Source organism: Boleophthalmus pectinirostris, unplaced genomic scaffold (assembly GCF_026225935.1).
Source record: "Boleophthalmus pectinirostris isolate CB_2022bp ecotype Guang Dong unplaced genomic scaffold, ASM2622593v1 HiC_scaffold_20, whole genome shotgun sequence".
NCBI lineage: Eukaryota > Metazoa > Chordata > Actinopteri > Gobiiformes > Gobiidae > Boleophthalmus > Boleophthalmus pectinirostris.
In genome coordinates this window covers 3,281,094-3,293,758 of record NW_026571153.1, presented here as the reverse complement: position 1 = coordinate 3,293,758, position 12,665 = coordinate 3,281,094, and the positions used below count along the sequence as shown (strand labels likewise).

Sequence of the window (12,665 nt, the reverse complement as noted above, 5' to 3'; positions counted from 1 at the left end):
CGCATGCGTACGACCCCCCAAATGCTTTTAAGAGTTCAAACGCCGTCGATTTGAGCAAACAAAATAAAAAAAAAGTTGTTAAAACATGTAATATTAAAAAAATTAATAAATAAATAAAAAAAAAAAATAATTTAAAAAAAATAAAATAAAATTAAGAAAAATAAATAATTTTTTTTTTTTTTTAAAGAAAAAAAGAAAAATAAAGAAATAAAGAAAAATAAAGAAATAAATAACACAATTTTCAAAAGCATGTAATATCTATAAGAAAATTTATAAGAACATCACTCTCCTCTACATCATGATACAATTCTTTAATTTATCATTTATATTTAGTTTATGGTATTATCTTGATTTCTTTGTTTTGTTTTGTTGTTTTTTTGTTTGTTTTTGTTTTCCTTCTTCTGCCCTCCTGTATAATCAACTACAAACCACCCCCGTACTGTATATATATTGTCAATATGACAGTATGTATTTGAAGATATTGAAAATTAATTAATTAATAAAAATAAAATAAAAAACGAGGAGTGGAGTAACAAGTCACATTTTAAAAGTGTATTGGTTTTATTGTCTGTTTTTATGAGTTAAGCATTGACGTGTGCTTTAGATGATTGAATAGTTTGGATTTATTTGTTTTTATCATTATCATTTTCATTACACCATATTTTATTTTAATTCCATGTGTAAAAACATTGTAACTTTGTTTAGAAAGCCGCTGTATAAATAAAATATCACCATATTATAATAGGAAATTCACACTGCATCAGCTTATGTGTAATGTTCTGATCAGCAGTGGGACAAAAAAATTAAGGGATGAAAAAAATTAATTAATAAATAAAAGAGGCTACAGGTACAAACATAAACTTTAGTGTTTTAGTACTCGAGACCGGTCTTTGTCTCGAGACTTAATTTTTTTAATTTATTTTTATTTATTTATTTTATTTTTTTCATTTTATTATTTATTTATTTTCTTTTATTTTTTTTTTTTATTTTTTTTTCTTGAGGTCTTGGTCTTGACTCAGCTCAGTCTTGAAGGCACTTGGACTCTGTATTATCTTGATCTCGAGGTCTGATACTCGACAAGTGATAAAATGGAGATAGATTTATAATAACATTGATATTTAACCCCGGATAAGCGGAAGAAAATGGATGGATTAATATATATTTGCCCAAATAAGTGTAAAATACAGATAAATGTAAAAAATAAAAAAATAAAAAGGCAAAAATGGTCTCGATTTGGTCTCGATGGGCTGTGGACTCGGTCTTGTCTCGGACTCGACCTTCAGAGGTCTTGATCTGGTCTTGGACAGGCCTTGGTCTGGATTGGTGCGGTTTTGACAACAACACCAATAAACCTTGACAAGATTAACTTCTACAGTGGTCAATAAAAACAGTTTTATTGGAGAGACTTTTATAAGGTTATTTGTGTTTTATTTAAACAACAATAAAATAAATTCTTCTGAGTTAATAGATAACAGCAAGATGACACCTCGTTGCTTCATGGGAAACTTGCCGGGAATTCCCGTCGATAGAATGCTGCATTTACTGTCCTCTCGTAAAAATAAACGTTTATAATAAAAACTTGACATAACAGGAATCCAGACTTACATTTATAAACCTACAAATTTGGTGTACATCTAATTATTTAAGTTGGCTGAAATGGATTGAAAGTAGCGCAAGAATATTTGTTTTTAATGTATCACTATGCGTTTGTGATACGGCATGTGATTGAAAAAATGCTTTAAAATATATTTTTAAAAACGGACCAGCCCCATTGATTAGATTCTAGTTTATATTTAAGTAAAGCTGTATTCCCCCAAAAACAGGACTTGAAACAGGCGTGTCCTATTAAATTATTTGAGGCTGAACTTGACGAAATCGTGGAACTTCCCAGTGAAAGTGAAAGCAGCGCGGTAGGTCTTGTGAGTCTGACGAAAGGGGGTTGAGCTCGTGCTTTTTCTTGCACACAACTCTTTTTATTTTCAGTATCGCAAGAAGGCACCGTTAGTTTCCACAAAAACAAGAAGTTGTGGTTCCGATTCAGCTTCGAGAAACTACTTTCCAGGTAAGAAAAACGCCCCTAGATCTTTTAATTTACTTAGTTTACATGCTGCAAAAGTGTACTGTACTGTGCTGTAACTTTTGACAAATATTCTGGGGTTTAAAGAGTTTTTTTTCTTTCACGTCAGAGGGATCCCATCATGAACGTGTCCCAAACCCTGGAGACCGAGGAAGACCTTCTGACAAGTCTTCAGATAAAGCTGTACCACCCCCAGCAGTGCTCAAAGGGCATGTTCAGTCTTCTAACTTTGGGCAGAAGGATCAGGCAGGACGCTGACGACCCCCTCCGGATGGGACGGGACGGACAGACTTGCATCTTCGCCCTGGCCGACCAAAAAGTGTCCCGAAAGCAGCTGTCCCTCCAGGCGTACCGCACCCCTCAGAAGCAGGGCATGTTCTTCACCGTCCAGAACTTGAGCAAGAAAGGGCGCCTGGTCGTGAACGGGACCGGGCTCGAGTACCTGGAGAGGCTGGATCTGCCGGACAAGGCCCTGGTGCGCTTCGGGGAGTACGAGATGCTGATCGTGAGGGAGTCCGGAGAGGCGAAGGGCAGTTTTGAGGTGCAACTGGATGTGCTGGAAGTGTCTCCTTTTACGGAAACCTGTGTTTGCATCCCGACCACGAACCCGGTTATGGACACTGGTTCTGACTATACGCGTGGCCTCATGTCCCGGGAGCCTTCGGAGTGCGACGAGACCCTGCCATACCTCACGTAATGGCAAAGTTTGGATTTTTTTGGAGGGGGGCGGATACTGTTACATCTTTCAAACATTCATTTATTTTTGTGATCAAAGTGTTATTATTTGCAGTTATACATATTCCAAGTAGCATTGCATTTTTCTTTTTAAACCCCACACCCTTAAACTCCCTGTTGATGAGAATCTGCAGTAAAATACATACACATAAACACATATATAGTACACACATATATAAACAGTGTTGGGAAGGTGACTTTTAAAATGTAATCCCCTACAGATTACAGATTACACACCCCAAAATGTAATTTGTAACGTAATCCATTATGTTACTTAAGGTGAGTAATGTAATCTGAATACTTTGGATTACTTGATTTGCTGTAGAGAAACAAAGACGAGGAAATCTTCACATAAGATGTTTTGTCTGATAAAAGAAAATAAAAAGACCAGACTTTACTGAACCAAATTAAAAATATTATTGATAGAAGAAGAAGAGACATGGTCCGCGCGACATGATTTAGTCCTGTTAAATTCTGTTTTAGTCCTGGTTTTAGTCCTGGATTAGTCCTGGTTTAGACCTGGTTTAGTCCTTCTTTAGACCTGGTTTAGACCTGTTTTTAGTCCTGCTTTAGACCTGTTTTTAGTCCTGGTTTAGTTCTGGTTTAGTCCTGGTTTAGACCTGGTTTTAGACCTGGTTTAGACCTGGTTTAGTCCTGGTTTAGACCTGGATTTAGACCTGGTTTAGATCTAGTTTTAGTCCTGGTTTATACCTGGTTTAGTCCTGGTTTAGACCTAGTTTAGTTCTGGTTTAGACCTCTTTTAGTCCTGGTTTAGATCTCATTTAGATCTAGTTTAGACCTGGTTTTAGTCCTTGTTTAGTCCTGGTTTAAGACCTGGTTTAGTCCTGGTTTAGACCTGGTTTTAGACATGATTTAGTGTCTGGTAATGAGCGGAATTACCGAAAAAAGTCAAGCCCAAAATTATTCATACCTCTGACAAATTTTGATTTAAAGTGACTTTTATTCAGCCAGCAAGTGTTTTCTTGATTGGGAATGACACAGACGTCTCCCAGGAGATAATAAGATGATGTACAAGAGGCAACATTGTAGAAAAAAAAAAAAATTCCAGGAAAAGTCCAGAATTATTCATACCCATTCCTGACTTGTGAGCGGCCACAATACGCAGCCTTAGATCCCCAGGGAGCTGCTTTGTCTTAGTCATGACTGTTTGCAAACCAACCACAAAGACCTGTTGTCTTTCACCTGCTCAGTTGCTTAAAACAGCTCTTCCCGAATGAATCAGGGGAATTAGGAAGTTTAAGAACAGCTTGGGCTCTTTGGAATAGTATAGAACTTTGGATTTTACCATAAACTCTGACAGTTTACAAAGGGTATGAATAATTTTGGACACGCCACTTTTTCTTCAAATGTAAACAAAAGATGAGAATTTTTAACTCTTTTTTCCCACAATGACGCCTCTTGTACATCATGTTATTATCTCCTGTGTCATTTCCAATCAAATTTCCTCCGTCAAAAGACAACAGCAGAAATTGTGTTATACTTATTATGTACCAAACATAGAAAGTTGACAAAGAGTAAACAGATTTTGAACATTCTAAGAACATATATTATAATGAAAAATCTCCAGGTAACAACTATACGATAGACAATGTTGGGAAGGTGACTTTTAAAATGTATTCCCCTACAGATTACATACACCAAAATGTAGTTTGTAATGTAATCCATTAAATTACTTAAAGTGAGTAATGTAATCTGAATACTTTGGATTACTTGATTTGCTGTAGAGAAACAAAGACTTGGATATCGTAACATAAGATGTTTTGTCTGATAAAAGAAAATTAAAAGCCCAGACTTTACTGAACCAAATTAAAAAATATTATTGATAGAAGACGAGGAAACACAGTCCCGCACAGCATGATTTAGTCCTGTTAAATCCTGTTTTAGACCTGGTTTAGTCCTAGTTTTGACCTGGTTTTAGACCTGGTTTAGTCCTGCTTTAGTCCTGCTTTAGTCCTGGTTTAGACCTGGTTTAGACCTGGTTTTAGACCTGGTGTAGACCTGGTTTAGTCCTGGTTTAGACCTGGTTTAGTGTCCGGCAATGAGTGGAATTACCAAACAAAACAAAAAAACAACAAAAAAAGGGAATAGCCCAAAATGTGAAAACAGGAAATTATCGCTGCGTAATCCATTTATTTCAACAAAGTAACTGTAATCCAATTACCACTCACTGAAACAGTAACTGTAACTGAATACAGTTACTCATAATTTGTACTCTGATTATGTAACTCAGATTCAGATCTCATTTTGATCAGCAGATTGAACCGGCAAGGGATGTTTTTGTTTTTTGCTCCGTGCATTTGAGCAGCAGAAAGCTCCAGTTGAACAGAGCCATTCTCTCACAGTCAGAGGTTGAACTGATTTCCACCGGCATATTATCCTTATCTTTTAAACATTTTATGAAGTGTCCTTTAATTTTCACTGGAGGGTCTTTAATGTGTAGTAATGTAATATTATATTGCTGTGTTGTACTGTGACAGTCATTTTCTTATGTTTACACGATCAATGTTCTTCAACTTTTACTTTAAACTATGTGATAGTGTTAAAAAATATATAAATGTTTTGTTTTTTTTTTGTTAACATTTCTCTCAAATGCAAACATGCAGTTAACTTGTCTAACCAGATTTGTAAATCCTCTCACATTTCACAGTTGATTATAGTAGTTGTAGTTTCAGCCTTCAGAGCACATTGTGATATTTGGACTATGAAGTTTAATGTTTTATGATAGACAAGATAAAAATAAAATCTTTATCTCGATGAACCTATTGTCTGTTGATATGTAATGGTCTTGTTGCAGCAATCCAGTGGTTAGATATTGGGTAATAAAAGTTCAAACAATCTTATAAACTCAGGTCACTTTACGAGAATAGGAGTGGACTAAAGGAAAAAACATCGGAAAGTAAAATAGTTTTTTTTTTTATTTACTGTTGAAATAAGAGGAAGAAGTGAAGCACAAGGAAGAAGGCAAAAACGTACACTGGTATTTTGTTTCTAATTGCTTGGTATGACTTGGTGCACATTACAATCGTGCCAAACCAGTTCAGTGTAGATCGTATTTGCTTTTTCAAGTAGTTTTATAGTTTTATCAAAATGCAGTAAAGGCGCGGTCACATCCAGGTCTTCATCAGTGGACGATGCATCTTCTCCCAAACCCGACCAGTGGACCCATCTGTAAAACAAACCGTAAACTTGAGCACATATTGACTTATACACAGTGTTGGGGAGTAACAGATTACATGTACCGGAGTTATGTAATCAGAGTACAAATTATGAGTAACTGCATTCAGTTACAGTTACTGTTTCAATGAGTGGTAATTGGATTACAGTTACTTTGTTGAAATAAATGGATTACATGGTGGTATTTTCCTGTTTTCACATTTTGAGCCACTCATTGTCAGAAACTATACCAGGTCTGAACTAGATCTAAACCAGGACTAAACCAGGTCTAAACCAGGTCTAAAATCAGGTCTAAACCAGGACTAAACCCAGGTCTAAACTAGATCTAAACCAGGTTTAAACTAGATTTAGACTAGATCTAAACCAGGTCTAAACCAGGACTAAAACCAGGTCTAAACCAGGACTAAAACCAGGTCTAAATCAGGTCTAAACTAGATCTAAACCAGGTCTAAAACCAGGTCTATACTAGATCTAAACTAGATCTATACCAGGACTAAAACCAGGTCTAAATCAGGTCTAAACCAGGACTAAAACCAGGACTAAAACCAGATCTAAACTAGATCTAAACCAGGTCTAAATCAGGAATAAAACCAGGTCTAAACTAGATCTAAACTACATCTAAACCAGGACTAAAACCAGGTCTGAACCGGGACTAAACTAGATCTAAACCAGGTCTAAACTAGATCTAAACCAGATGTAAACCAGGAGTAAAACCAGGTCTAAACTAGATCTAAACCAGGTCTAAACCAGGACTAAAACCAGGTCTAAACCAGGACTAAAACCAGGTCTAAAACCAGGTCTAAATCAGGTCTAAACTAGATCTAAACCAGGTCTAAAACCAGGTCTAAACCAGGACTAAAACCAGGTCTAAAACCAGGTCTAAATCAGGTCTAAACTAGATCTAAACCAGGTCTAAAACCAGGTCTAAACCAGGTCTAAAACCAGGTCTAAATCAGGTCTAAACTAGATCTAAACCAGGTCTAAACCAGAATTTAACAGCTTTTTATTTTCTTTTATCAGACAAAACATCTTATTTTAACATTTCCTCGTCTTTGCTTCTCTACAGCAAATCAAGTAATCCAAAGTATTCAGATTACATTACTCACTTTAAGTAATTTAATGGATTCTGTTACAAACTACATTTTGACGTATGTAATCTGTAGGAGAATACATTTTAAAAGTCACCTCCCAACACTGCTTATATTATTTAAAAAAAAGGAAAACAGACCAACCTTAAGATAAAACGGAATGTTCCAACCGTGTCTATAGGCGCTGACGGGGGAGGCCGGACACACGCTGCAAGCTCCCGGCAAGCGGCAACAAGCCTGTGTGGAGAGAGAGAAGCGACTCATCCTAAACTGTATCGGTGTAGAAAACGTAAACATCCCAACTCATGCCACAAGAGAGAAAAATAAAACAAAAAACGTACCTCTTTACTTGAGGATATATCCCGTCTTCAAGCAGCACTTACCATCAGAAGACCCTCTAACGCGATCTAAAAACCTACAAGAAGCACAAATACTAAGCATCCCGAGACTGTGGGCAGAGTACAGCAGCAGCAGGATGACATGAAGGTCGGTGTAGGCCGTGAATGTGAACCCAAAACTGGGGAACTAAAAAAAAAAAAAACATCAGAATGAAACCAAAAGCGCCTGTGATGGAAACAGATCGTGAACGAGTGAAGACACATCAGAACTCTTGCAACAATATGCAACGAATGCTTGAGGACAGTAAGGCTGACGAGGATTTGCGTGACTAATGACATAACCGTTTTTGAGTCCCATTACCCGTTTATTATGTTTACATTTTTTTTTTCATTTTTTTTTTTTTTAGCGAAAGCCTAACATTAACTGATTAAACACACTGAAACTTTACCGCAAACGTTCAGGTTCTTCTGCGTGGCCTGACATTTTAGATTCACTTTAGCTGAAAATAAACAAAACGCTGGATTGGATGTGTGACTCAAATATGCTGAAATTATTTTTAAATCGTACAGGTGCACATGTGAAATCATTTAAACCTCGCTGTAAGCTTTAGTCTAAACTTAATACTGCCTCTTAGCAGTTGGTTAAAATTGCGAACAGTCCATTGTACAAGGCTGAAGCAGATCCTGAGCAAAGCGAATTCTGAAAAGAGCAAAAAGTTTAAATTAAAAGCCGATGTTACTTTGGTAATATTTGTTTATTTAAAAAGCCCTCCAATGAAAAACTTGTGAAATCAAACAAAATGAAATAAAATTAGACAACTGCTTATATAATATGAATCCTTCTTCGCAAGATAACAAAAGAGTAAAGGAAAACCAAGATATTTGTCGCAATGAGATCACTTGCCACACCAAGAAAACTTTTTACTCAGATTTTACTGACGTGTTTTGATAAACAAACTTAAGATAAATTATTTCTATTCAATTAACTTGTCAGTTGTATTGTCTGTTTAAAAAAACTCCAGAATTTAAACAATAAAAGAAGCAGGGAACGGCGCTGTCCGCAATTCAGCATCTTCCAGCAAGTCTCAGGTGAACGCAACGCAATCCGCCATAGACCGGGGTGTTTACGCCTTGAGCATCGGTCGACGACGATCTTGTCATATTCTAAACCTGCAAGAGAGCACACCACAAGTCAAGAGCGCCTTCTACTCAGACCGCGCAAGGCTGACTTTTCCAAGCAGCAAAATGACGTTTTGAGCAGCAGCCAACTCATGGTTTAGAGCGCCAGAGTCAAATCAGGTAATCACTTGCATTTTAGTGGCGAGTAAAATCAGATTAAACATAAGCAGACTGCATCTCCTCACCTTGGACTAGTCTAATAGGCGTATCGAGCTGGTGGCGGCGGTGGAAGTCTCTCAGAGTACATGTCTCGAGACCTCGGGACCCCGTACGAGGAGCCTTTGGAGACAGGGGAGAGGCGGGAGCGCTCGTAGGAGAAGCCGTTACCCGCGGGTGGAGGGGGCGGCGGCGCCCTGCGCAGAGGGCTTCTGTCCCGGCCTATATACGATGGAGGCGGTGGCATTGGGCGGCGGTCGTATGGGTCGAGGCCCAGACGCTGGGCCAGAGCAGACGAAGGCGGCGGAGGAGGAGGGATGGCACTGGAGCGCCTGTCGTTATACGGAGTGCTGTAGCCTCGGGCGCGGTATTTCTCATAGTAATCAACCATTCCAGCGTAGTTGTCGCCGTAGCGGTCGGGGTACGCCCCACGCCTGGGCGGAGGGGGCGGCATAGGTGGCGGTGCGCCGTAAGCAGACATGGGGCCTCTGTAGGGCTCGTGCCTGTCGTCAGGGTAACGAGGCGGGTAATAACTGCCTCTGCCGGACGGAGGTGGATAGTAATCCTCCTCAGGGGCCCCTCTTGGTCTGCTTTTTGAAACCTGAACATTTATGCGCTTTCCTAAGAGAAAAATATATGCAATCAAGGTTCTCATTCAACTTAGTAGTGCATCAAATTAAATAGGCAGGAGTCAAGGTCTTATGTGCCTAAAATGTGTAGACATTTGTGTTTTAGATGTGCAGTCATTGGAAAGACAAACTGCATTATAAAATGAAAATAATTTGATCTCAAAAGAAGAAGTTGCACATCCTTGATCTTAGACAAACCTAAACATTACCTTGAAACTCGCTGTTGTCCAGACCCTCCAGAGCATCCATGGCCTCGTCGGCATTGGGCATGTGAACAAAAGCAAAATTTTTCACAATGGCACACTCTGAGACGGTGCCATACTCCTCGAACAGCTCCTGCAGCTCTTTCTCGTGGCCCTTCTCGACGTTGGCGACGTGGAGTTTCATGGGGCCCTGGTTCTTAGCTCGGCTGGGCTCCACGTTGATGGGTCGGCCGTTGAGCTTATGGAAGTGAAGCTCTCTGATGGCCTTTGTGGCCGCCTTGCGGTCATCCATGTGGATGAAAGCATAATTTTTAAACTTTGCGCATTCCGTCACTGTTCCGTATGGAGCGAACAGAGCCTCCAGTTCTTCTTTCTCGGTTTCCTGGGCGAGGTTACCAATAAATATTTTCACCATGACTGCAGCCAAGTTCTGAGAGAGACAGACACAAGTTCAGGTCAGTACAGCGTCCAGTGACACCGATAACGAACAAACACAGCACAAACGCACAGAGTGATCAGAATTTCAACATCAAAAACTGCGACGCAGTCCGTTTGGAGAGGCTGGTAATAATAAAACTGTGAAACGAGTGCGTAATTACGGAAAACAGTTCTGCACTCGGCCCATTCACGACGAACATGTGAGTCCGTGCAGCCGCATTTTCTTGTGGTTTGGTCATTTTTAAGCAGCTTTTCTGTATTTTACAGTTTGGGATAAATCTGCAGGGACGGGGGACACGGGGATCAAAACTGGGACAGTCCCGGGTGTTTAGGGACATCTGGTCACCAAATAAACACGGCACAAACACAAACAGCGCACACACGCAGCGCCGCCGGAGCTTTACGAAGAGGAAACCGAAAGCTGCGAACGCCGAACAAACGCCACTAACTAGTTTGTACCTTTGACCCATACATATACACACCAGGTTAGACAACAGTGTTATTTTAAATGTGAGCGTTTAATGTCTATAAAGTCGTACTTTTACACGAACGCAGCATTTGTTGGTTTCGTTTATCGTGTTGTTAGCATACCGACACTAGCTTCCTCTCAGGGTAAGACGTTTTATTAAACACGCACAACAGGACGTGCACAAAACCGCAAACAGACTTTATTGAGATAATAATAATAAATCTTTAACTTATTGTATTGTATTATTTTGGCTAAATACTCACCAGCAGACAAACGGCGTCGAGCCAAAGTTGAATCCAACGAAACTTGATAATCTACAGTCACAGGAAACGCGACCGAGGGGTGAGTTCGCCGAATGTGATTGGTGGAAACACGCGTCTGTAAAAAATACTGAGATTGTGATTGGCGGAGAGCTGGTGCACGCGCTTAAAACCCGCCCAGCGGAATTTACAGCGGAACTTCCTTTTTTTTTTTTTTTTTTTTTTTTTTTTTTTTTTTTTAAATTACAGATTTTCAGATACAAACAAAATGGCACTTTATCAAGTCAACAGTTCACGTGAAAAAAAAGCATAAAAAACACAACAGTAAAATGAATAAAAATTTAGCGGGGAGCTGGTCCTCGCGCTTAAAACTCGCCTACCCGAACTTTTTTTATTATTTTTTTTTTTCTTCAGATTTTCAGATACAAACTAAAACGGCACCTTATCAAAGTCAAGAGTTCACAGGAAAATAAAATAAATGCATAAAAAACACAACCGTGGATGAATAAAAACATATATTAGCGGAGAGCTGGTCCCCGCTCTTAAACCCCGCCCACACGAATTAATTATTATTATTTTATTTATTTATTTATTTATTTATTTATTTTTTTTTTCAGATTTTCAGATACAAACACACACACAAAAAAAACACGGCACCTTATAAAAGTACAGTTCACATGAAAATAAAAATAATGCATAAAAACACGACAGTGAACGAGAGGGGTGAGTTCGCCGAATGTGATTACTGGAAACACACGTCTGTAAAAAAATACTGATATTGTGATTGGTGGAGAGCTGGTCCCCGCGCTTAAACCCCGCCCACCCGAATTTAAAACTTTTTTTTTTTTTTTTTAATTGCAGATTTTCAGATACAAACAAAACGGCACTTTATCAAGTCAACAGTTCACGTGGAGAAAAAAAGCATAAAAAACACAACAGTAAAATGAATAAAAATTTAGCGGGGAGCTGGTCCTCGCGCTTAAAACTCGCCTACCCGAACTTTTTTTATTATTATTATTTTTTTTTTTTCAGATTTTCAGATAGAAACTAAAACGGCACCTTATCAAAGTCAAGAGTTCACAGGAAAATAAAATAAATGCATAAAAAACACAACCGTGGATGAATAAAAACATATATTAGCGGAGAGCTGGTCCCCGCTCTTAAACCCCGCCCACACGAATTAATTATTATTATTTTATTTTATTTTATTTTATTTTTTTTCAGATTTTCAGACACAAACACACACACACACACAAAAAACACGGCACCTTATAAAAGTACAGTTCACATGAAAATAAAAAATAATGTATAAAAACACGACAGTGAACGAGAGGGGTGAGTTCGCCGAATGTGATTAGTGGAAACACACGTCTGTAAAAAAATACTGAGATTGTGATTGGTGGAGAGCTGGTCCCCGCGCTTAAACCCCGCCCACCCGAATTTAAACTTTTTTTTTTTTTTTTTTTTTTTTTTTAATTGCAGATTTTCATATACAAACAAACCAAAAAATACATAAGGGTGAATTGTTGTAGAGTTGTAGGGAGTATTATCTGTTACATAAGGAGTTGGTTGGTTTAATCTTAAAAAATGACACTTGTGAATAAAATGTTTACCTAAAATAAATGAACTGTTGATACCAAATTCCATTATTTTATAATTTATTAATACACAATTTATTTATTTATTTGTTTTAATTTAATTGTATTGTATTATTTATTTTATTTTTTATGGTTGGAATGGCCAAGACTGAAAATCAAACCCAAATTGTTGCAGAATCTCACAATAGAAAGAAAAGATGTTCCAAATCCTCCTCCCCTGAGTCACAAAACACACATTTACTCATCTCAAATTTACATTTTTGTTTTAGGAATTCATTGGTTGGATAAATTTTATTCCAA

General features: G+C 38.1%; 2 protein-coding genes across 9 annotated transcripts; one reads left to right on the top strand and one right to left on the bottom strand.

Annotated features, from left to right (window-relative positions):
• Positions 1-1,900: 1,900 nt before the first annotated feature.
• Positions 1,901-5,591, top strand: tifa (TRAF interacting protein with forkhead associated domain). Its single transcript, XM_020933081.2, has 2 exons — positions 1,901-2,062; positions 2,187-5,591. Exon 2 carries the CDS (start codon positions 2,199-2,201, stop codon positions 2,772-2,774), a length of 576 nt encoding a protein of 191 aa, XP_020788740.2. The 5' UTR covers positions 1,901-2,062; positions 2,187-2,198; the 3' UTR covers positions 2,775-5,591.
• Positions 5,592-5,730: 139 nt separating this feature from the next.
• Positions 5,731-10,879, bottom strand: LOC110167712 (RNA-binding protein 4B-like). Of its 8 annotated transcripts, none has more exons than XR_008632539.1 (6): positions 10,771-10,879; positions 9,607-10,030; positions 8,798-9,389; positions 7,437-7,620; positions 7,240-7,332; positions 5,731-5,999 (listed from the first exon to the last, which is right to left on the bottom strand). XR_008632539.1 is itself a non-coding variant. In XM_020933080.2 (4 exons), the coding sequence occupies exons 2-3, from the start codon at positions 10,013-10,015 to the stop codon at positions 8,809-8,811; spliced, it is 990 nt and encodes a 329-aa protein (XP_020788739.1). In that variant the 5' UTR covers positions 10,016-10,030; positions 10,771-10,879; the 3' UTR covers positions 8,170-8,603; positions 8,798-8,808. The 8 variants fall into 8 exon arrangements, 1 of the variants encoding a protein (XP_020788739.1); XR_008632540.1 differs by having other exon boundaries at positions 7,437-7,510; XR_008632537.1 differs by having other exon boundaries at positions 7,240-7,620.
• Positions 10,880-12,665: the final 1,786 nt, after the last annotated feature.

What these genes read in the sequence shown, in the direction of transcription:
- tifa (XM_020933081.2), top strand. Translation starts at nt 2,199, where the DNA reads ATGAACGTGTCCCAAACCCTGGAGACCGAGGAAGACCTTCTGACAAGT.
- LOC110167712 (XM_020933080.2), bottom strand. Translation starts at nt 10,015, where the DNA reads ATGGTGAAAATATTTATTGGTAACCTCGCCCAGGAAACCGAGAAAGAA. An exon ending in GGACAACAGCGAGTTTCAAG is followed by an intron (nt 9,390 to 9,606) that starts GTAATGTTTAGG and finishes TTTTTCTCTTAG; the next exon opens with GAAAGCGCATAAATGTTCAG.